Source organism: Capra hircus, chromosome 1 (assembly GCF_001704415.2).
Source record: "Capra hircus breed San Clemente chromosome 1, ASM170441v1, whole genome shotgun sequence".
In the NCBI taxonomy this organism is placed as follows: Eukaryota; Metazoa; Chordata; class Mammalia; order Artiodactyla; family Bovidae; genus Capra; species Capra hircus.
The window spans coordinates 108,361,622-108,387,112 of NC_030808.1; the positions used below are offsets into that span (position 1 = coordinate 108,361,622).

The 25,491-nt window shown below is 46.8% G+C and overlaps 1 protein-coding gene across 1 annotated transcript in view; it reads left to right on the forward strand.

Annotated features, from left to right (window-relative positions):
- The window catches only part of RARRES1 (retinoic acid receptor responder 1), a 41,286-nt gene continuing 16,757 nt past the window's right edge, over positions 963–25,491 (forward strand). The window contains exon 1 of the mRNA XM_018048385.1: positions 963–1,646. Within this exon, the coding sequence (XP_017903874.1) occupies positions 1,374–1,646 (273 nt within the window). The 5' untranslated portion in view covers positions 963–1,373. The remainder of the gene's footprint in view (positions 1,647–25,491) is intronic.

The window sequence follows — 25,491 nt, forward strand, 5'->3', positions numbered from 1 at the left end:
CTACCTACAGTGCTCTTTCCATACATGTCCACCTGGCTCCCTCATCTCTCCTTCAGGTCCTTACTTAAATATCACTTTCTCAGTGAGGCATGCTTTGACTACGCTATTTAAAATTATAACCAACTCCCCATCCCCTTCTCCACAGCGTGTAACTGCATCCAACAAAGGGTCCATTCCCTTGCCTCTTGGTCTCCCCTTGCCTCGAAGCTGTGCTCCAGGAGCCTGGAGACTTATCAGATTGCCCCCTTCCTCACTTCCCTCAGGGCCCAGCAGGATGAGTGGTCCATGAATACCTTGGAGAAAAGAAGGGCACGAGACGGACAACATCCAAACGAAGAAATGGGGGAGGAAAGATGTTTTCAAAGATGGCGTCCCCATCTGTCGCCCCCGCCCCCAGCCTTCCCCCACGCGTATCTTAACCACATTCTTTTTATGTGGGGCGTCAACCAGTAACCAGCAAGAAGGGACTTTCTTTGGTTCCTCGGTGGGGATGGGGTCAGCGAGTGTTGGGGAGGGGTAGACCCCTGAACAAACTAAAGACAGGTGGGAAAAAGGATGCTAGGAATGCCTCTAATTCCGAGTTCTCCTGGGCTTTCTGTCTGTGACTTAAGAACAATGGCCATCTGGTTCCTTCACTGCCACGTGTCTAAAAAGAGTCGTCAACCCTTGCTGCCTCCACATAACTACAGCCCAATCCATGCCTCACTTCGCCGGACTCTGGATTCCACGCCCACCTGCGCTCCACCACGGTTATCAACGTTTCCAAGTCCAGTGGGGCCTCTAGCTTCTTATCAGCTTACCACCGCAGCCCCCTCTCTAGCCCCAATTCTCTGGGTATCTGGCTCACTTCAAAGTCATTGGGCTATAAGGACCCCCATCAATGCCAGCGTCACGTCCTGTTCTCCACCCGTTTCCAATTTCTTCTTCTGGGAAATAAGCTCCAAGCCTTGAACAACTGAAGCAGGTTTGCTGTGAAACCCTGAGGGCTTCGAAATCACAGCAACCGCAGCCAGAAACCAGGTCCCCGCGCTAGGTTGTGGGCGCGGGGTGGCGCCGACCTGGCCGCGCTCCCTGGAGAGAGGTCTCCACTGCCTCTTGTCCCCCTGCCCGCGCGGCCCCGGCCAGACATCCCCGCCCCGCGCCGCGGAGGCGCCGCCGCGTCCGGGTACCGAGCCGGGGCAGCCGGAGCCCGGGCGGAGTGGGGCGGGGCGGAGGGGCCCTGGGGTTGCGGGAAACGCAGAGAGGGACCCGGACGCCCTCCAGCGGGCCGCCCTGGGGGCGGCGGGGAGGGGCCCGCCCGGCCTTATTTCCTCAAGCGCCGGCGCCGCCCACCCGAAGCTCGGACCGGTCTAGCGCCGCGCCAGCCCGCGTCCATGCAGCTCCGCAGGCAACCGCTTTCCGCTCCCCGGCCGGGGGACACGCGCCCCGCGGCCCAGCGGCTCGCGGTACCGCTGCTACTGCTGCTCGCCCTCCAGGGGGCGGCGGCGTCCGGGGAGCCCGAGGACTCCGGGTGGCTCCAGGACGCGGAGCCCTCGAGCCGGCTCCTCTCGCAGGCGGCGCGCGCGGCGCTGCACTTCTTCAACTTCCGCGCCGCCTCGCCCAGCGCCCTGCAGGTGCTGGCGAGTGTGCTGGACGGCCGCGCGTGGGTGAGTACCCGAGCGGCACGGGGCGCGCGCGGGGACCGGCCGCCAGCCGCGCGGGCGGTGACTGCCGAATGCGCGCGCCCGTGCTGGGGCTCCGCCGGCGAGAACGGTGTGCGCCAGGTGCGGAGACAGCCCGAACAGTTCCCGCGCTTGGAAGGGCCCGTCGGGGCGCAGAGTCCGCGGAAAGCTGACTTGTTCTTTCTGGCATTTACAAGGCCGTAAAGAATTTCCACAGGGTAGCTCCCATACCTGGGAAACAGGTACATGGGGAAACTGAGGAACAGGCCCTAAAGGCCAGGCTTGATGTTTCCAGAGTTGGTTGCTATGAGGTGGTCACTGAATGCACGACTTGAGCGTCAGTTCTGGACAGGGTTTTTCAAAATCCAAGCCAGTTCCCACGCCGAACCGTGGACGTTCCCTTGTCAAATGCAGGCCGTCTTGCAAGGGTTTAGGATAATATTGCAGTTTACGCGTCGGCCTGGCCAGGAACCTTCGTAATCCTGGCGTCTGCTTTAATCTAATAAGAGTGAATGACCCAGGGCTGTTGTGTTTGTAAAGGGAATGAATGAGAATTTGGCAGCTCATTGTTTCGTTGCTAATTTCAAGGCTGTAGGTACCATTTTGTGTCCGTGGAGCTCTGTTGCTTTTTCAAGTAGAAGATGACTACGAAAGTTACAGAACTACCCTGTTTGTCCCCAAAGTAAGGATGCTCTTTCCAGCAACCCCCAGTATTCCACAAAGCCTGTAGACTCATCATTGAAGAAGCTAGAGTTTAATGAAGAGGATAAAGAGAAAATTTTAAGGAGTGGCAGTAGAAGCTTTAAGATAGTTCTAGACGTGATGTTGGGGGTGTGAGAACGCCATTTGGAAGAGAACGCCTTGGTTCTTCAAAGACTTAACCCTGCACCCAGTTTGGCTAGATTTATTAACTGGTGAAAGCATTTTTTTTTTTTCCCTAGAAAAAGGCAACCTGCGCTTGTCACTTGTAACAGACCTTGCTGTCTCAAGGAGGTTCAGTTTAACTCCCCCCCCGGCCCCCCACTTCCCCGCAGAGAAGTGACGGAATAGAACTTGAGAACTTTCTATCAAAGTGGAGAGTAGCCACGTCCCAGAGCCGGAACAGCACCTCCACGCACACCCCCACTCCCCGCCTGGAGATTTGCTCCCTGCTTATCAGTGGGAAGGATTCTCTACAGAAAGCCAAGCTCAGATTTCTAAAGTGCACCAGGAATTTTTCAGCCCCAGAAATGTTTTTCCTTCTTCTGACTATTAAATAATTAAATAATTGGCATTTTCATGCATTTATTTATCCCCTTATTTTTTACTTACATAATTTGAATTTTTAAAACGTTTTTATTTTATATTGGAGTGCTGATTAACAAAGCTGTGATAGTTTCAGGTGAACAGCAGAGGGACTCAGCCATACACCCTCCCATCCAGAATGCCATATAACATTGAGCAGAGGTCCATGCGCTATACAGTAGGACCTTGCTGGATACCCCCTTTTAAAAAAATTGAATTTGTGGCATCTTTTATAAAATAAACTAGCTCTCAAAATCCAAGTGAGTGAAGAAAAATTTTCCTTTCTTATCCAGAGAGCTCAGTTACTCTTTTCATCTGTAATAATATAATCCTGAATTTTAAAGGGATACTCCTTTTTGGCCTAAAAAATCCCAGGGGTGTGGGGGTAATCAATAAATTAGAGACAGATATGCATGAAAGGGAGGAGGAGTTAGTAGAAGAACCCAGAGCATTGACCCTAAGAAAGGATATATTCCTGTGATCTTCTGGCTTACTTTTACATTTCCTCCGAAAATGATTTTAAGTGCTTTAACATCAGGGAGCCAAGGAAGAGAACTTGGTGACTTTCAGGGCCAAGACTCTAAGTGGTTTCAGTTTCTATGGAAATTCAATGAAATTGCTCGATTGCAATCACTTGATTGATTGAAGCTACTTGAATGAGGAGAGACCTTTAATGCAAGGAATTTCTGCTTCCATTACATGTGCAGTTGTATCGTTGACAAGAGGTGGAAGATGATAGACTCTCAACTACTTTATCCAGTCAGTGCATTAGTAGAGTAAATGTTGAGTTGCTGCACAATGTCTTTCATTCCTCCAGGACTGACTCTGGGTTTATTGTGTCCCTTGGTACATGAGAGACTGGGACCAAATCAGGGTTTTTCAAGCTAATGGCACACTGGTTGGTTATGACATCTATTTAGTGGTTTCAGTTTTGTTTTTTTTTTTAATGAAACAATTGGGAATACAAATTGTTTAGCGTGCATTGCAGAGTAAAGGTAAGCAGTGCCTCAGAAGATCGCAAACATACATGTATGAAATGGTTCATTATGAAGCATGCAGTTCTTGTGCGTTTCAGTTGAAAAAAATTTGAAAGCCTGTGAGCCAGGTGATTTTTAAGACCTCTTCCAGCTCTGAAATTTCTAAATTCTAAGTGATTTTTCGATTCTGGGTGAATCCCTTATTTTAGGAACAATATTGCCCTCTGGTGGTAAAATGCAGTAACAGCTATGGTAGTGAAAGTGTTAGTCACTAGTCTGTCCCACTCTTTGCCTCCACATGGCTGTCTGTGGAATTCTCCAGGTAAGAATAATGGAGTGGGTTGCCATTCCCTTCTCCAGGGGATCTTCCTGACTCAGGGATCAAACCTGGGTCGCCTGCATTGCAGGCAGATCCTTTACCGTCTGGCCACCCACGATGATAGTAAATGCAAAGTAGTATTGAGATTCTCAAGTCAGAACTAGCTTGTGAAACCTCTTGTGAGTATTCTGTTTTGTTTACTGATCATAAGGAGAGATTGTAAGGAGAGAGGCATAGTGAGGGACACAGGCACCCCTCACTGCCCCTGTCTGATGACCTCTCTTTCCCAACCGTACGCTACCCTTCCATGACCAGAAGGCTCCTGTTTCTCTGATGCCGCAGGCTCCAGAGCATGGAAGGTTGTGGTGTTGAGAGCTCGTATGCTACCCAGGGTACCCTGGATAAGCCTGCTTCCGACCACCTGGGGCTGTCCCTTACAGTGAGGCAAGTACGCTCAGGACACTTCTAAGACCTACAACCACTAGTCCTTACCCCAAGCATCTGGTGAGAAGCCAGCCTTTCCCTGGCATTTAGAAAGACTGGTGAGATCTTTGTGTGCACAGACTTAAGAACAAAGGCAACCCATTTGAAATCAGCCCTTATTTGGGGATTACTCAGAGGACCAGGCCACGACCTGGTTGGAAACATTAATCAAAACAGTTGACCAAAGGTAAGGTCGGGGGAATTATGCCCAAACCTTAACTGCTTCAATTTAAATGAAAATCAGCAAATATAAAACTATCATCTGTCTTTTGGTGTAGCGTGAAGGACATTAATGGGCACTCCTTGCAGTCTTTCAAGCAAGAAGATCCACCCATAATGGGCATCTGTGACTTTCACTTTTGTTTACTTACAATGGCAGAAGCACTTGCAAAGAATACAGTTCACAGTCCTCTCCTTTTACTTCTGACTTTTCTTGCCTAACCCTGACTCACTCACACCCAGTTAACCAGCAAGAGTTATTAGAGACTTCATCAATTCTTTTTACAGTATTTAACTTGGATTTTGTGGACTTATGTTTTTTTCTGCCTACTCTTCACCAGTTTACTTAACAATTTTGCAGCTAGATAATGTGTACACCTAACATAGGCAAGTTTCAGAGCAAAACAGCTGACTTCTGTTGATCATCCCTCCCCTTCCCCAAAGGTAGGCTGGCTACTGTGTGCCCTCCCTCCCCCCCCACCCCACACACACCCCGTGTCTATGGGCAGAACAAAGCCTGTCCACTGAGCCGACAAGGCTGGGAGAGCGCCTAGTATACTAAGAAAAAGCTTCTTCCTTTATCCCTTTTCAATCTATAAAGCACTTTAATACAGCATAATTCATCTAATTACTGCTCTCCTTGAAGTCTTCTCTCCATTAATGTCAATAATTCAGAGGTGATGGTTCACAAGAACAGAAAAGCAATGCATCAAGCAGACCATAGAAAAGAAAAACTGGAGAATGAAGAAGGCTGCAATGAATATGGAGGGGAAGGATATGTAGTAAAACCCTAAAGCGAAGGAATCTCTACTTTCACACAAGGAAGGCTTCTCAGTGCTTTTACAGCCCCCATGAAAGAACCACAGGGGGATAGCTATTGGCAGGATGAAGGTGGTGCTCCTCAGCGCCCTCTGCTGTGTTAATGAAACATAACAATCCAGAAAGCACAGAACAGAGACCTTCCAGGGCACTGCACCTGCTGAGATGGCACCGGTGCCCCCCATGTCTCTGCCCTCCTTCTCCCACCCCCGCCCGCAGTGCCCACTTAGCCTGCAGGCTCTGACTGCAGAGTTTGGATCCAGCACCGAAGTGAAAAAGGCCCTGAGGTTAAATCTAGCCTTGGCCTTCCCAGCCTCGTCCTTCAGTCACCCGAACCAGCTACAAGTGAGCTGGCAAGTAGGAATGCTTTTAACCAGCTTGTAAGAAGTTGCTTTTGAGTCACACACATTTTTTTTTACCAGCCCACAACATTTCCACTCATCTTGCCACACAGGGTGTCAGAGCCAAGGATGCGTGTGATCACAGAGGGTTAGTCTTGGCCCCAAATAAAGACCACTGCTGGTGGGTCATGAATTTAACCACCAGGAGTCTGGCTTTGTGGCATGCTCTTCTTGAACAGCCTAGGTGGTTCTGCTGGAGACAGAATGTAAATAGCTCTAAAATGACTGATCTTAAAGAGACACAGAATGTTAAATACACAAACACACACGGTCTCCCAAATCCCACCCGACCCTTGATCTCAGAGCATCAGCATGAATCACCTAGAAGTTCGTTCACGCTTCTGCAGGCTTGGCGTTTATTTGCCTTTGTGATGGTCCCCAGTTTAAGAGGTTTGCACAGAGTTAGTCCCATAGTAGCAGTAGCACTTCTCCACCTTGGGTTACTTCTTAGAATCATTCAGGATGTCTCTGGCCAGTAAAGTCGAGTTAGAAAAGAGTCTTGTACCATAGCTGTATAGGAGATGATGTGTCTCAGTACCGATGGCCCCAAGGGAGGTGCCTACACAGAACGCTAGGAAGGATCACAAGTAATTTTGTATCTGTATTGATTTCACTGCTGTGACAAATGACCACAATCTTTGTAGGAAAAAACAACTCCCACAGATGCATTCTCTTGTGATTCTGGAGGTCAGAAGACCGAAATCTAGGTGTTGCAAGGGTGTTTCCTCTGGAAATTCAAGGGGAGAATCCATTTCCTTGCTTTTTCCAGCTTCTAAAGGCTGCCTTCACTCCTTGGCTCGCTCTCCATCTTCCATCTTCATAGCCAGCAGGCAGCATCTGATGATAACACTTGTAAGGACCCATGTGAGTACAGTGGGCCCACCTGAATGAGCCAGGATACCTGTCCAGCTCAGGGTCCTTAACCTGATTGTGCTGGTCACGTCCCCTCTGCCTTGTAACATGTTCAGACGCTCAAGAGATTAGGATGTGGACCTCTTTGGGTGCCAGTCCTCAGCCCACCACACCCAGCTTCCGGGTGACTGTGAGCTGATGCAAGTACTTGCCACACCGCCAGACACGTGACTCTGCTCAAGAAAGGGCAGCTCTGGCTGATCTCTGCAGCCCCAGTAACCTCCTCACCCCCCAGCACGCCTGCCCTTCATACTCTGTCTTGACTGGCGCTTGACTGGCGGCTGCTTTGTGCTCCTGCCCTGCACGTGTGTGAGCTTCTACAGGGTGGAGGGCATCCCTTCTCTTTATCTCTCCCACTGTACTGATGAAGGGACCTGCTAAAGACAATAGGAAGAAGTGCCTTAGGAGGTGCTGATTTCCCCATCTTCAACCAAATGCTGAATAATCAAGTGTCGGTCAATTCTATGTTGGCAAGAAGTTGAAAGTCTCCAAGTCTAATATTCTATGAGTCTATATCCTTGAATTTTTCTGACTACAAACCCCAAAAGAAAAATATTTAAATATGTAAAGCATAGTGATTAAGATAATAAAATTAGATGAAAACAAAGGCAGCTGGAAGGGTGTTAGGACCACTGGGCACCTGGAACAGGAGGCCGGTCCAGGTCCCAACCCATTCCCAACCTGCCTACAACACTTCGAATCCCTCTCACAATCAGCCTTTCCTGAGGAGCCCCATCCTGGGCCAGAGGGGAAGCAGAGGGGAACACTGCCTCTGACCCTTCCCATACCAGCTCTTTGGGGAGGGTCAAGAACTTATCCCCAGAGTTGGCCAAACAGCTTAACGCATAGTAGTCTGTCTGTCTCTCTCCACTACTCTTTAGCCTGATAGTGTCCAAGGCAGAGATCTCCTTCATCCCCATGGGATAGGGCCTGATCTGAAGGTCACTGGCTTTTGCTCCATACCTTGCATTCACCTTATCTGGCATTGCCTGGGAAAAGGAAAATGCAGCGAAATAACTCCAGGGTATGATGTAATACACTCATGTTCTTCCTGTCCAGAACACAAGTGCAGCGCAGCAATTTTTATCCACAAATGAGTTGTTTACTTGTCTCCAACTAAGCCTGACTCATAAAACTAACCTTATAAAATGAAGAAGTTTGCTTTTCCTGGAATGGCATGACATTTATGTTTTCTTACCAAACGTGAAGTCTGGAGGGGACATTTAGAAGCCGAGTCTGGTAGGTCAGTGAAGCTCACTGTGCTCCCGAGGGGGAGATTAGCATCAGCTTTGAGCTCTCGACAACTGGCCTGTCCCCGCTGCCCACCCCCTCGGTGTGGGAACATGAAGTTTAAGGCTATCACTGCCGGCTCTAAGGCCACATGAAGGGACTGTGCCTAGAAACCAACGGCAGGGAGGAAGAACATGAGACAGTCTTTCCCTAAAACATAGAGTTTTCTTTTTCTTTCTCTCTTTCTGGCCACACCACATGGCATGTAGGATCTTAGTTCCCCAACCAGGGGTCGAACCCACACCCTCTTCAGTGGAAGTGGGGATTCCTAACCATTGGATCACCAGGCAATTCCCAAGGGTTTTCCTTGTAGAGATGAGTTTTGGGCAGAATCGTGTCTTTAGAGCCTCCCAGAGTCACGGCATTTTCGCATCCCCTGCAGCAGCTGGCAGCAAGATTCCTCTGGGTACCTGCGCTACTCCTCCATTTGCCCAGGTTTCTGTTGGATTTGATTGAGTGTAAAGGGGATGTTAGGTTTTTAAAATGTGCTCTTAGAATAATAAATGCCTGTTCTCCATCCCTTATTAGATTCCTCAGTTTCACATTCAGTACTCGCGCCCCATATTTCAGTGAGTTTTAAACAGGCAAGCAAGCATTGCATAGTATCTAATATAATGATAGTCTGGACATGTGCTGGAGGAAACATCTTTGATCCCACTGACCTGAAAACAAAAGCTTTGTATTTTACAGAAAACAGCTTTTTTACTGAAAAATGAGACACAACTTAGTGGAGCCGCTTTTGGAATGTGTGATTTTTAACTTCTGGGTGTAAATTGTATTACATGGCCAAGTCGCTACCCATGTAACAGGAAGCAAAGAAGTGAATTTTCTTCAAAAACAATTTTAGGGACTTGTCTGGTGGTCTAGGGACTCCCCCGGTGGTGCTAGTGGCAAAGAACCCACCTGCCAATGCAGGGGATGTAAGAGACTCGGGCTTGATCCTGTGTTAGAAAGATCCCCTGGAGAAGGAAATGGCAACCCACTCCAGCATTCTTGCCTGGAGAATCCCGTGGATAGAGGAGCCTGGGGGGCTACCGTCCTTAGGGTGGCAAAGCGTCGGACACGACTGAAGTGACTTCGCACACACGCGCATGCACTGGTGGTCCAATGGATAAGGCTCTGAGTTTCCAGTGCAGGGGACCCGGATTCAGTCCTTGGTCAGGGGACTAGACTGTACATACCACAGCAAAGATTGCAGATCCTACTGCTGCAACTAAGACCCAGTGCAGCCTAAATAAACACATATATCAGTAATAAAATAAACTTATCTCCTTTAACCCTTAAGACAACCAGATCCATTCATTTCTTTTTAATCCAGACTACCTACTCCAAATATCCCTGCTTGAAAAACAAGCACATCGTATGTCATCATGGAGTTTGTCAGTTGCATCCCCTGAAAGAGAGGGTGTACCTGTCCCCTGAACTTTGTAAGGCATCGTGACCTGATTTGCCAGAGACCCCAGGTGGATCAAAATTTACTATAACACTCCTCCATTTCATTCAGTCTCATGATAGGAGACTCTTCAGGCCTTAGGAGAGCATACATGGTCATGTCCTTCATCCCCTGCTCATCTGTCTTCTAGTGACCACCTCTAGTGTTTACTTCCTGTCCCTCCCTCTGAACTTCAGTGCCAGAGAGTTCTCAAAGTGTGGTCCCTGGACCAGCAGCCACAGCATCCCCTGGAACTGGTGAAAATGCAGGGGCTTAGGCCCCACCCCTGGTTTACTGAATCAGAACTAGAGTGGGGCCAGCCCCATAAGACACTGGCAGGGCCAGTGTCTTCATTAGCACGCCCTCCAGGAGAGTCTGTTCCAGCTCAAGTTTGAAACCCATTGCTCTAGAATAGAGTCCCTGAAGACACCTTCTCTAATCTGGCCCCATCCATCATGGTAACCTCCACTCCAAGTATCCCCATCACTAACTTGCTGGTCTCCCCAGCCTGGCTGCTCCCCTCTCTTCCTGTCCCAAGTCCCCTCACCCTCTCTCTCCCAGGTCGTCTCCATTCCCTCGTCCTCCTGGAGATTCCTGTTCATGGCTGCACTAACTCAAGCGCCCACTTAAGCCTTGCCTGAAAGGGTGCATCCAGGGCCTCCTTCCAGAGTCCTGGATGATCCTCACTTTCATACTTCTGTGGGTTATTTTGCCCACAAAAAAGCTGTGTTGAAGTCCTAACCCCTGTACCTGTGATTACGACCTTACTTGGAAATAAGTCTTTACAGATGTAATTAAGATAAGGCTATACTGGGTTAGCATGGGCCCTAAACCCAGTGACTGATGACCTTATCAGGAGGTCATGTGAAGATACAGAGAGAAGAACGCCATTTAAAGACAGAGGCAGAGACTGGAGTGATAGAGCTGCAAGCCAAGAACACCAAGGTTTGCCTGCCACCACCAGAAACTCAGAGAGGCAAGAGCGGATTCTGTCCAGAGCCTCAGAGGGACTAAACAACACCTTGATTTTGGACTTGTAGCCTTCAGAGCTGTGAAAGAATTCATGTCTGTCCTGTTAAGGCACACAGTTTGTGGTACTTCATTACAGCAGCCTTAGGAAACAGAACACACCCTGCCTGGCATCTCCCTTCCAGAAGGTCTTCACTGTCTTATCTACAGGAAGCATGATTATAAGCACAGTCCAGCTCTGTCAATTTCTCTGTCCCTCCCTCCCTTTCTCAAACCTCGCGCACACACACTTCCCACGCACACCCCAGCAGCTTTCTTTCTGCCCTCTCTTAGAGGGAGTGACTGGGTCTGTATGTGTGACCTCTGCACTATACAAGGGAAGAACAGGGGTCTGGAGCCAGGCTTCACTACTTAGTACCTCTGGGACTTAATTCCTTAACTTTGGGCAAGTGCCTCAGTTTCTTCATCCTTAAATGGGGATAAGATCAGTATTTCCCTGAAGGACTCTTGTGCTGTGTTAAGTACTTCCTGGGCACTGTGTCGAGCCACATGAAGCATGTAGTGAGAGTTCAGTATATTTGACATGTCGCTTTTATCATGATGCTGCCCAGTGGCTAGCAGGAGGCTTTATACACAGTCCCTGAATAAATGCTCGACATTGATTTGATAGACATTTGAGGAGCATTTTTTTGTTTATAAAAAAATATCTATGAGATAAGTTGTACTTTGAAGGCATTCTCTGGTACACTTTATTCAACAGGACTTTTAAAGTTGCCTGTTTCCCTCCCAAATGACTCCAAGTGAAGAGAAGTGTTGGTCTCTCAGCCATGTCTCATGTCTGACTCTTTGCCATCCCGTGGACTGCAGCCCCCCAGGCTCCTCTGTCCATGGAATTCTCCAGGCCAGAATACTGGAGTGGGTTGCCATCCCCTTCTTCAGGGGATCTTCCCAACCCAGGGATCGAATCTGCATCTCCCGCATTGCAGGCAGATACTTTACCATCTGAGCCACCAGGGATGCCCCAAATCAAAGTGCTGGTCACTTTTCTAAAGAGCCTGTCCTGAGAGAGGGCGGCTGCGGGGGACTATCCTTGTTCGTGGCCTTTGGGGACAAAAACCAAGAAACCTATAAAATTGACAGAACACACAAAAAACAGATGAGAACATGAACCACATCACTGGTGGTCCATGACTGTAATGCATTTACTTCTAGGCTATAGTACCTAAGTCCTCTTTTACACGTAATTAGAAATCTGTAGCAAAGAGTTGCTAATTCATTCCTTCAGGTTATACACCCACACGGTCAATTGCTTTGTTTGCTGACTTGTTGTTTATATAAAAAGCCTCATTCTGGAAAAGATTAGAACGAGGTGCTGTGTTTGTGCCCCGAGCCGTGTTTTAAGAGAGGGTTGTGGAACTTCCTATTCTGTTTGCAGATGGGCAGTTTTGGCAGCGTGAGGATGGGAGGAACAGAGCCCTGTGATCCTCTCTGTGGGAACACGCCTCCCATCAGGGAAGCCAGACCTGCCTGTCCCCTTCCCGACAGACCTGGCTCTTAAAAAAGGTTCAGCTTTAAAAAAAAACATCTTTCAATGAATGGATTAGCTTTGTACCATGTACCACGTGTAGCAACACGTGTTCTAAGTGCAGGGGAGGACCACCTGAACTTGAGACCTCGGCTTCATCCCAGGTGCAGAGCCTCTAGATTCAGAATCACTACAGTAAGCAGTTTACTGCACTCACAGATCTGGTCACACCAGTATGCAGGTCAAAGACAGAAGTTTAAGGTTCAGGGTGGAGACATCCACACCAGGTTACTTTGGACTTAACTTCTTGCGCTTGTTGGTCCCAGGTACAAAGCTGAGGGAGTAATACCCTCATCACCTTTGCTCCCTGGAGACCCCTCTCTGATGATTGGTTATTCTCTTTTATCCCCTTTCCCATTGTCAACTGAAAAAACAAACGAACAAACCAAAGCAGAACCTGGAAGTTGAGAGGTGTGTTTTATTCGGTGGACTTAACTGAGGACTGTAGCCCAGATACAGCTGCTCAGATTGCTCTGAGGGACTGTTCCAAAGAGGAAAGGGGAGAGCTAGGAGACGTAGGAGATTTTGCTGGAAAAGAACAAACAAACATGTAGTTGAACTTCCAAAGATTACTGCTGATCGCTAAAACAGACACCTCAAGTTAATGATTTTAGTGCTTTTCTATGTGTGGGAAGATGCTCATTGAAATCATTCCTTTGATACACATCTTAACTATCTAGGAGCAATATCCTGTTTTTCTCCCTCCTGGTTTCCTCTCAGGGTCCACTTTTGGGGTCTTAAGGCTGCAGTATCCTTTGTTTACTGAAATGGCAGGCACCATTCTTTGTCCACAGTGCCTTCTTGGTCATAAATTTGACCAACAGTTGGGAGGCATTTCATGACCGTTTTTGTCCCATGGCTCTAGGAAAGCTCATTCCTAGATCAGGTGAGGATTCTGTTGATAGCTTACTCAGTGTGCTAAATTTTTTGGATGAGGCCCTGTTGATTATCTAAAATCCTCTGAATTGACCGTTTTACTAGTCAGTTATCATCCAGGAAATGTTTTCCCGTGTTGATTCTTCCCATATCTAGAATTTTACTGTCACAGTTATTTTATATAGAGTTATATATGTGGTCGATTGCCTCAAGACATTTAGCCATCATTAATTTTTTTCAGTGGCCTGGTTGTGCATTGGGTAATGAAAGAGACAATAGTCTTATAAAATAGAATATAGGTAATACAGCTAGTAACATTAATAAAATACAGCAGAGAAAGACACAAGGCATAAGTAATTTGAAAACAACGAGAAAAAATTAAAACAATGGTTAGTGTAGCTAGTTGTAATCTGGTCGCAGTAAGCCATCAAGTTCATAGGGGAGCCAGCTGGATAAGCCAAATTTTGGAAGGATCATGTAGAGAGAAAAAAATGAATGTTTCATCTTTGTTTACAAAGGTATATTTTATCAGCTTGTTGTAGATCAAAAAAAGAGTATAAGAGGAAAGACTTTCTGGAAAACAAACATTAAAAATTAGAATATTTCAGAAGTCATAAAATTGTAAATCATATTTATCAATTTGTTCAGTTCTGTGTAATTCCAGTTGATCTGTATGAAGTCATTAGGTTTTCCATTAGAGTTTTGTAATTTCTCACTGAGTTCAGTGGTATGATCTCAAAGTTATCAGAAACAAATTTGTCAAAAAGCTCTTTTTATGAATCTTCTTGAAAATCCTCATTTTGTAAAAGCATAAGAGTAAAACAGAGATTGTCTATAAATGACAAAAGACTTAAAATGGCATGGTTAAAGATCTGTTTACAAAATAATTGACAAGAAATTTAGTTATTTTTGTGGCGTACCACCTTTTAAAGATAATGACTAATAACAGTGTATTAGGACACATCAGATTTTTAGGAATTCTGTAAAACTTTCGGAATGACTACATTAATGACATTTACCTATAAAAGATGAAAGTTTTGCTACACTTAGTTGATAGTGCTACCCATGTAATTTAACATGCCAGATAAACCTAATTAGTTTAATCTCTCTCTTTGGGACGTTTCAGGGGTCCTTTGAAGCATCCCAAAGTTAGCGGGGGGTCAAAAGAATCTTAATTAGAATTTGATATTTGGGAAGTTTGTTCTTTTTTAAAAAAAACATCAAGTTTTTAAAACACTTGGTCAAATAGGATCATAGGTCACTGAAGCAATGCTTATTCACTCAACCAAAGAGACAATAAAAGATATTTAAGGCAAATGACAGATCATGTAGAAGGCAGAGCTATTCACAATCTGTTACCAAAAATAGTTCATAAGAAAACTGTGTTCTTATAAAAATGAGAGAGAAAACCAAACTCCAGTCTTGCACCAGCCCACCCTCAACAACAAAATTTACTTATCTAATTAAAGTCAATCCTTACGGAACCATGCATGGAATAACTTTGTCAGAGCAGCCTTTCTACAAATCTTGTACAGCTTTCTATATCCATTTTCGTTTGTCCCTATAGACTCCCTGGGTTAGGAAGCCCCCCTAGAGAAGGGAACGACAACCCACTCCAGTATTGTCTGGAGAATTCCACAGACAGAGGAGCCTGGTGGGCTACAGTCCATGGATGGCAAAGAGTCAGACACAACCGAAAGATTAACACACTCCCCAAAATTGTCTCAGAAAGTAAAGATCTTTGTTGCACAGGTAGATGCAGCAAAGGTTAAGGTGACAGAAGCCCCTAGAGTTGCCTCAGCCAGACGGAGTCTTCTCAGAAGCCCAGTCTGTTCCGTGGGCTGCCAGTTGTGCACCATATGTGTACCTTCCAGTTGGTAGAGACCAGACTGTCAACACACACACACACACACACCACACACGACACCACACACACACACACATACTCACATAGCACACACATACACACACACCACACACACACCGCACACACACCAAACACACACACACACACCACACACCACACACACACCAAACACACACACACACCACACACCACACACACACACCACACCGCACACACACCACACACACACACCAAACACACACACACACCAAACACACACACACACCACACACACCACACACACACCACACCACACACACCAAACACACACACACACCACACACCGCACACACACCACACACACACCAAACACACACACACCACACACCACACACACACACCACACAAACACACCACACACCACAGACACCACACACCACAGACACCACACACACACACCTCACACACACACCACACACACACCACACACACACACCACACACACACACAGCACACAGCACACACCACACACACACACCACACACACACACAGCACACAGCACACACCACACACACACTACACACCAGACACCACACACACACACACCACACCCGACACACGCCACACACCACACACCACAGACATCCCCCCACACACACACACCATGCACACACACCATACACACCACACACACACATACCACATACCACACACACCACATACCACACACACACCACACACACACCACACAGACACACACCATACACCACACACCATACACACACACACCCCACACACACCACACACACACCACACACACACACACTACACACACACACTACACACACACACACCACACACACACACACCACACATACACACACCACACACACCACACACACACACACACACCACACATACACACACACCACACACACACACACACACACACTTAAGAAAATCAGGTAGAGCATTTACATCTTAAAGACACAGGGAGAGAAATGCAAGTTTCTCCTAGAAGGGCCTTTGTTTCTGAATTCTGAAAAGATATTTTATCGAGTAGGCTCTTTCTAGCTGCATACACACTTAAAAATGAGTTTCAGAATGTTAAAAGAGCCCCGATTTGACCATTTTAGGTTGAGAGCTCCTAGTATAGTTCTTCCAGTGAAGTGAGTATTTGCAAGTATAAATTTCCATATGTGTTGTACATGAACCTGGCTGGGGTGTTAGTTGGAGGCTGGCAATCTACTGCTGTTTTGCTTTGAAAGCTTTGTTCCCCATTGTAAAGTCAGTTTGTCGAGGTAAAATGCTCGTGACAATCCTGTCGTGGACCTGTGTGCTGTTTGTAAGCTTGACTTCGCTAGATGTCACCCTAGAGTCGATCCAGCTCTCCCGGTGTCTCAGTTTCTCCTTCTAGTAGTGTTAAGACCACTCTGAGTGCTCCCATCAGAGTGGCCAGCTCGTAGGCTCATCCCTGGCAGAGCAAGTTTTTAATTAAAATGTGTGGGTTTCCCTATAGGGACAGCTGCGTGGTATGAGGACGTGCTTCCAGCACTCCCACAAGTTTCTCAATTACCTGAGAAAGCCCACTAGGAGATCTCCTTCCTTGGAGCTGAAAGCTCTCATGAGATATCTTCCATTTTATTCTGAAAAACTCTATTAAAATAGCCAATCCAAGTTAAAACAACAGGCCAGCTTCCCACCTAATTACACAGTCCAGCCCTACTCAGTGTCTTTTAACTGAGGATAACCCAGGTACCTCTTCTTGAAACTAAGTTTTCAGGATAATCTTGGAGGCAAGAGGAGGTTAACACCACCGAGTAAAACTTAGGACCCTCAGCCACTGCTGGGAGAGCTGCAAGCCAGGAGAGATTCACCCACATTTGTCTGTACTCTTGTCACCAGCCAAAATCTTAGCTTTCTCTGCCCATTGAAGCCAAACAAAGATACGGAGACAGAGCTTCGAGGAAATAGAAAGGTGGCTTTAATTCTCAGCCAGTGGAGAGGGGAATCCAGTAGGCTTATGCCTCAGATCTGTGCGCCCCCTCCCCCCCACCCTGCGCTAGGGGCTTATATAAGATGAGGGCTCGTAGTCAGGAGTTGGGGATGAGGAACAGAAGGGTTAGCATCTTGATTGCTTCCTCTTGCATTGTTTCAAAGACAGTCATAGGCTGCGTCAGGCGCCCAGTCACTGAGTCGGGTGGTTGGCTGGCTCTGTGGCCTTCGTACTGATCTGTAAAAAGAACTATAAGGGGAAGAGTGTTGCAAGGGTAAACACCAGGTGCAGGATGCATTTAGCATAGAGCCAAAGGAAAACAGGTGTGAAGTTTAGCTCCTGCAGGGGCTTCCCTGGTAGCTCAACTTGTAAAGAATCCACCTGCAATGAGGGAGACCCTGATTCGATTCCTGGGTCAGGAAGATCCCCTGGAGAAGGGATAGGCTACCCATTCCAGTATTATTGGGCTTCCCTGGTGGTTCAGATGGCAAAGAATCTGCCAGCAATGCCGAAGGCCTGAGTTTGATCCCTAGGTTGGGAGGATCCCCTGGAGGAGGCATGGCAGCCCACTCCAGTATTCTTGTCTTGTTCAAAATTCCCATGGACAGAGGAGCCTGGAGGGCTGCAGACCATGGGGTCACAAAGAGTTGGACACGACTGAGTGACTCAGCACAGCCACAGCACAGTGACTCAGCACAGTTGACACAGCACAGCACAGCTGCAGTTAGAAGGCAGAGAAGCAAACTTCTTTGCAGACCTGCAGAGTTAGGAGCAGTTAAAGTAAACAAACAAACAAACAAACAAACTAGGGCATGTTCAGGCCTGCTCACTGTTGTGTTTAATCTTCTTTGTTGTCGAGAAAGGGAAAGAAAAAAACTCACTCCTCTTTTTGTCATTTTCACTGCAACTCTCTCTGAGGAGGCAGGCTGGGCTAGGAGGCCACTGCTGGTGCCTCGGCTCCGGATCCGGGTGAAGCGGAGAAGCCTGCCCTGGGTCCCTTCACTGGCCACCGGATCTGTCAGCTGAAGAAATACGTAACCTAAGAGATGAGAAGTTTGTTCTCTTTGGTGGACTCACTGAGGACTATAGCCCAGGATACAGCCTCTCAGATTGTGCGGAGGGACTGTTTCAAAGAGGTGAGGGAGGAGCCAGGAGATGTAGGAGTTCTTTCTGGGGGGAAAAATGTCAAATATCCAAAGATGACAAGATTACTGTTAGTCACAAATACAGACATTTCAAGTCAGAGTTTAGAGCCTGTGTGTGTATGGGAAGATGCAGCAGTCTGGGCTCATTGAAGTCACTCCTTTGATAGACACCTCAACTATTTAAGGCCAGTGTCCTGCTCCTCTCCTTCCTGAATGCCCCTCAGGGCGCACTGTAGGGGCTTTATGGCTGCAGTAGTTTTTGTTTGCTGGTATGGTAGGCGACATTCTTCATCTGCACCATTCTTCCCACCTCCCTTGGGGAACTAGAAGGGCTGATGTATCCTCTGTCTGTGTTTTCTTCTGTTTAATTTGATTGCGCCAGGTCTTAGTTGCAGCCTGTGGGGTCTAGTTCCCTGACTAGGGATCAAACCGCATGCCCCCTGCATTGGGAACTCTGAGTCGTAGTCATTGGACCACCAGGGAAGTCCCTGTGAATGTTCTCATGAGAGAGATTGTTGCTGTGTGTGTAAATTTTTATTTAAAACATTTTTGTAAGTGGTATGCTGTGCATTTTCCTGTGTCTGCTGTTTTCACTTCCTGCCTTGAGGGTCTCTCTTAGTTGCTCTAAGGATGGCTTGTTGGCTACCTCTCCCCGCTGTGATCTGTGCTTGTTTTTCAGTTGCTAAGTTACGTCCAGTTTTTTGCGACCCCGTGGACTGCAGCACGCCAGGCTTCCCTGTCCTTCACTATCTCCTGGAGTTTGCTCAAACTCATGTCCATCGAGTTGGTGGTGCCGCCCCACTAGCTCATCCTCTGTCTCCCCCTTCTCCTCCTGCCCTTCTGCATAGCACCCCCATTCTACCTGCCTACCCCCCAGGGAGGCACAGCAGATTGTCTCCAACTTCCCACCACACACAGAATGCCTCAAGGAACATCCCATAAGTCCCCTGTTACAGTGTCACCGTTTCTCTGGGATACATACCTGGAAGTAGCTATCGGATCCTAAAAGTATGTATAATCTTGATTTGGCTGAGTCATCCAGACTGCCCCGCAGCCAGGCTGCACCGGGCTACCTTCCACCAGCCATGAACCCCCAGCCTTGGCCAACAGATTGGCCTTATGCACTTTCCCATTTATTGCCAATGTAACAGTTGTGCAGTGGTCCCTCCCTGCTCCTTTAGCTGCATCTCTTGTGTACAGGCCTTCAGAGCTCTGTTAACCCAGGTAAGACATGTGACATGCTTAGAACCTCACCCAGCACAGGCCCTAGAGGGTATATATTATTGTTCTATACATATAAGCATCTTTTAAATGATGGTAGATTTAATAACGTTGTATTAACACAAAATGTGCATTCTAGTGATTATTTCCGACCTGAATAATGTATTTAGCTGACCATGTTGACCTGCTAGTTCGCATCCGCATCTGTCTACCATACTCTTCCCTGCATTTCTGCCATCCCCACCTTGGTTCATCCCACATCCTTCTGTGTGGAATGTTTGCCAGCCACTCACAGTCATCCTGCTTCCCAGATGGCACAGATGGTAAAGAATCTGCTTTACAATGTGGCAGGTTTGATCCCTGGGTCAGGAAGTGCCCCTGGAGAAGGGAGTGGCTATCCAATATTCTTGCCTTGGAAATCTCATGGACAGAGGAGCCTGGTGAGCTACAACCCATGGGGTCTCAAAGAGTCAGACACAGTGAACATGCGCACACGTACCCTCATCCTGACATCCCCAAAGTTAATCCCTTAACTTCAGAGTTCAGCTCAAATGTCACTTTTCTGGTCCCCAGACTAGATCACTTCTCCAGTTGTCCTTTCATAGCTCCTACGTCATCCGTGATCAAATAATCAGCTGTACCATGAACTATTTGAAGTCCTTCTCCTGTGGCCTGACTGCCCCGAGGGTGGCTGTGACAGTCTCTTCCCTGTCCTCCTGCTCCCAGCCCTGTTTCACGTTCAGAACTCCTGGGGTGGATTTGAACTACAGAGACCTCTTCATCACAGGGTGGTTTAATCAGAGACAGCCAAGGGAACACACAGCCCTAAAGTGCCCTGAGGAGCGTGAGACACTCATCCCGGACGGCCCTGACTGGTCTTCCAAGGCTGCCACCTTATCTCTGGAGAACCAGCAACCTGGCCTCAGAGAAACTGATGACTCAGAGGAAGGGAGCCTGGAGAGGCCTTTAGGGGAGATAAAGGGACTGAGTCTTGATAAATGATAAAGTACAACCACAAATATAAAAATCCTATTTGGGACAAAATGTAGATGTTTTTAAGAGTGCCTGATTAATACAAAAGAAGCAGAGCAAATCAGGAAGGAAAATGACTCCTCAGAAGGACAGCTCCATCCTGACTCAGCTCACAGCCTTGGTTACTGCAGGTGTTTTTTCCCCACAAAGAGTAGGTATTGGTGCTGTAACTGGGAAGGGTTAATTTTGAATTTACTCTGGATCTGCTCCTGCCACTTTAACCTTTATTTTGCAGCTTTTATTGTTATAGTGGTCTGCCTCAGGGAGATAACCTGAGCCGCCCACCTGTGAAGGAAGTGAAGCAAAAACATCACCCTGCCTGAGGCTTGCCATTCCAGGGCAAATTTACAAGGATTGAATAGCTTTTTACTTTGTTTCCTCACCTCCCCTCTCCCCCCAGCTCTGATCCATAAAAGAACCTGGCAGCCCGGCCCCAACAAGATGGTTATTTTGAGATGCTAGCCTGCCATCTTCTCAGTCAGCCGGCTCCCGAATACAGTCCCTTCCTGATCCCAACACCTCGTCTAGGTTCATTGACTCATCTTATGGCGAGCAGAGCGAGCTTGGACTCGGCAAGAGCTCCTCATTTAGCCTCCATGTGTTTTCAAAAAAAATTACAGAGTCAAATAATGTCTTAAGTACTCTATTTGAAATATGCACAATTATATCAAGGTTAAAGCAGGCTTTTGTGAATTTCTGTGGCTAGCAAATAAGTGTGCCCAGTTTATTAGTTATGGAAAGGTGGGTGATCCTTAAGATTGTTCTCAGTATTGCCTTCCTGGGGGCATGACAGGAAATGCCACAGCTTCCACCGCCACCTCCACTGAATCTCCTTTTATGACAGCCAGCTGCTTCCTGGCCTTCTTCCATGTCCTGGAGCATGAAGGTGGTACCACCAACTCTGCTGACCCCCAGATAGCAGCCTGAGGGGCATCCTGACTCCTGTGAAGGGGGCTGACCCCAGGCCCCTAAGTGGAGGTGAAGGGCGGACTCCCAGGTCATGCGTGGAGCAGGAGGTCTACAGGGCTGGTGCAGCGAGCAGTTCAAGCCTTAGACCTGCCAGCACACAGAACTACTGCCTCTGTGAGTCTCAGCTGTTGGTGTCCATGTGGCTCAGGGGGGTGTTCTCTGTGTTCCTCTAACTCGGGTCTGGTGTCGAGGAGACTTGGAGACAGATGTATGGGTCACCTTGTTCAGCTACTTTCATGCAGGTCCCACTTACACCCTTTAACGGCTCTCTGTGAGCTCCAGGCAGGAGAAAACCAAAGTATAAACAAGCTATTGTTTTCAGTCGCTCAGTTGTGTCTGACTCTTTGTGACCCCATGAACTGCAGCACTCCAGGCTTCCCTGTCCTTCACTATCTCCCAGAGTTTGCTCAAACTATTGTCCATTGAGTCGATGATGCCATCCAACCATCTCATCCTCTGTAGTCCCCTTTTCTTCCTGCCCTTGATCTTTCCCAGCATCAGGGTCTTTTCCAGTGAGTCAGCTCTTCACATCAGGTGGTCAAAGTATCGTAGCATCACATTCAGCATCAGTCCTTCCAATGAATATTCAGGACTGATTTCCTTTAGGATGGACTGGTTGGATCTCCTTGCAGTCCAAGGGACTCTCAAGAGTCTTCTCCAAGGCCACAGTTCAAAAGCATCAATTCTTCACCACTCAGCCTTTTTTATGGTCCAAATTTTCCATACATGACTTCTGGAAAAACCACAGCTTTGATGTAGACCTTTGTTGGCAAAGTAATGTCTTCGCTTTTAATACACTGTCTAGGTTTGTCATAGCTTTTCTTCCAAGGAGCCAGTGTCTTAGTTTCATGGCTGTGGTCACCTGCAGTGATTTTGGAGTCCAAGAAAATAAAGTCTTGTCACTGTTTCCATTTTTTTTCCCTACCTATTTGTCACGAAGTGATGGGACTGGATGCCATAATCTTAGTTTTTTGAATGTTGAGTTTTAAGCCATCTTTTTCACTCTCCTCTGACTTTCATCAAGAAGCTCTTTAGATCCTCTTTGCTTTCTGCCATAAGCATGGTGTCATCTGCATATCTCAGGTTACTGATATTTCTCCCGGCAATCTTGATTCCAGCTTGTACTTCGTCCAGCCCAGCATTTCGCATGATGTACTCTGCATATAAGTTAAATAAGCAAGGTGACAATATACAGCCTTGCCGGTTCTCTGCAAGCTCCAGGCAGGAGAAAACCAAAGTAAAAACAAGCTGTTGTTTTTCAGTTGCTTGGTCATGCTGACTCTGTGACCCCATTAACTGTAGCACACTAGGCTGATGTTTGAAGCAGTCTGTTGTTCCGTATCTGGTTCTAACTCTTACGTCTTGACCTGCATACAGCTTTCTCAAGAGGCAGGTAAGGTGGTCTGGTATTCTCATCTCTGTTAAGAATTTTCCACAGTTTGTCGTGATCCACACAGGCAAAGGCTTTACCGTAGTCAATGAAGCAGAAGTAGATGTTTTTCTGGAATTCCCTTGCCTTTTTTAAGATCCAACTGATGTTTGGTCTCTGGTTCCTCTGCTTTGTCTAAACCAGCTTGTACATCTGGACATTCTCAGTTCACATATTGTTGAAGACTGGCTTGAAGGATTTGAGCATTACCTTGCTAGCATGTGAAATGAGTGCAGTTTGTGGGGTAGTTTGAACGTTCTTTGGGATTGGAATGAAAACTGACCTTTCCCAGTGCTGTGGCCAATGCTGAGTTTTCCAAATTTGCTGGCATACTGAGTGCAGCACAAGCTAGATGGAGTCTGGATCTCAGCCTTCCACAGTCTCATCCTTGGACCAGACCCTGCTTCCCAGCACAGTTCTTTCTCTCCCTCATGTGATTTTTTTCAGTTAATTTTTATTGGAGTATAGTTGATTTATAATGTTGTGTTAGCTTCTGCCATATAGCACAGTAAATCAGTTATACATATGCATATATCCACTCTTTTTTTAATATAATTTTATTAATTTTAATTGGAGGCTAATTACTTTACAATATTGTATTGGTTTTGCCAGACATCAACATGTATCCTCAGGTGATGTACAGAGAACTGAGAAGAGCTCCGTGTGCTGCACAGCAGGCTCTTATTAGTTATTTATAGCAGTATGAATATGTCAATCTCAGTCTCCCACATTACCCCTCTCTCCTCATTCCCCCTTTGGTGACCATAAGCTTGTTGTCCACATCTGTGACTCAATTTCTGTTTTGTAAATAGGTTCATTTTTTATCATTTTTTAGATTCCACATATAAGCAGTATCATATGATATTTGTTCTTCTCTGACTTGCTTCACTCACTATGGCAATCTCTAGGTCCGTCCATGTTGCTGTAAATGATGTTATTTCCTTCTTTTTATGGCTGAGTAGTATTCCATTGTATGTACGTACCCCATCTTCTTCATTCCTCTGTTGATGGGCATTGAGGTCGCTTCCATGTCTTGGCTATCGTAAATAGTGCTGCAGTGAATCTTTTCAGATTATGGTTTTCTCTGCGTGTATGTCCAGGAGTGGGATGGCTGGGTCATATGGTAGTTCTGTTTTTGGTTTTTAAAGGAATCCTTATACTGTTCTCCATAGTGGCTGCACCAGTTTATATTCCCACCAACATTTATGGGTGGGCTTCCTTTTCTCCACACCCTCTCCAGCATTTATTGTTTGTAGACTTTTTGATGATGGCCATTCTGACCAGTGTGAGGTCAAAACTCATTTGCCTGTCTCTAATAATTAGCAACACTGAGCATCTTTCCTATGCTTTTTGGCCATCTGTATGTCTTCTTTGGAGAAATGTCTATTTAGATCCTCTGCCCAGTTTTTGACTGAGCTGTTTGTTGTTTTGATATTGAGCTATATGAGCTGCTTTGAAGGTGAATTCTTCTCATTCTGTGTGGGCTTTTCGAGTTGTGGCTCAGTAGTTGGGCTCATGTGGGCTCATGTGGGCTCAGTAGTCGCAGTGCATAGGCTTAGTTGCTGCACAGCATGTGGGATCCCAGTTTCCCGGCCAGCAATCGAACCCTTGTCTCCTGCCCTGGAAGGTGGATTCCTAACCACTGGACCACCAGGGAAGCTACCTGTAGTGTAGTTTCAGGTCAGGGAGTCTGATTCCTCCAGCTCCATTTCTCTTTCTCAGGATTGCTTTGCTATTCAAGGTCATTTGTGTTTCCCTACAAATTACAAAAATTTTTGTTCTATGAAAAATGCCATTGGTAATTGATAGGGATTGCATTGATGTAGTGGTGATTAGGATAGTTTCCTTATTTTTTCCGATCTTTCGTTGTTAGTGTGTAGAAATGCGACAGATTTCCGTGTATTGTATACTGCAGCTCTGCGGGAAGGGGTGGTGTGCCACCCTGTGACTTGTGGGATCTTAGTTCCCCAACCGGGGATTGAACCTGGGCCCTCTGCAGTGAAGTCACCAAATCCTTACCACCGGATCATCAGAGAATTTCCATGTATCCTGCAACTTTACCAAATTCATTGATGAGCTCTAGTCATTTTCTGGTGGCATCTTTAGGATTTTCTGTGTATAGTATCATGTCATCCACAAACAGTGACAGTGTTACTTCTTTTCCAATTTGGATTCCTCTAATTTTTTTCTTCTCAGATTGCTGTGGCTAGGACTTCCAAAACTATGTTGAATAAAAGTGGTGAGAGTGGACAGCTTTGTCTTGTTCCTGATCTTAGAGGGAATGCTGTTAGCTTTTCGCTGTTGAGTGTGATGTTAGCTGTGGGTTTGAATAGGTTCTAATAGCAATACAAATAGTGAGCACTGGACCTTTACCCTGACCAAGGCACCACCTAAACTCTGTCGCGCTTTGCTCTGCACAACAGTCTGAGTGCTGCGGAGTTTACTTTACTGGGGTTCCCACAGTCTTTGGGATCAATTTCCAAGTCCTCTACAAAAAAAGGCTTTTGTGACCTTGCGCCAGCCTCCCCAGACAGCCTTTTCCCTAGCTTCGCAGCCTTCCCTGAAACGCCAGCCCCTGCCCTCCATTCCCACGTCTTTGCCTGGCTCCCCTTTGCTCTAGAAAGC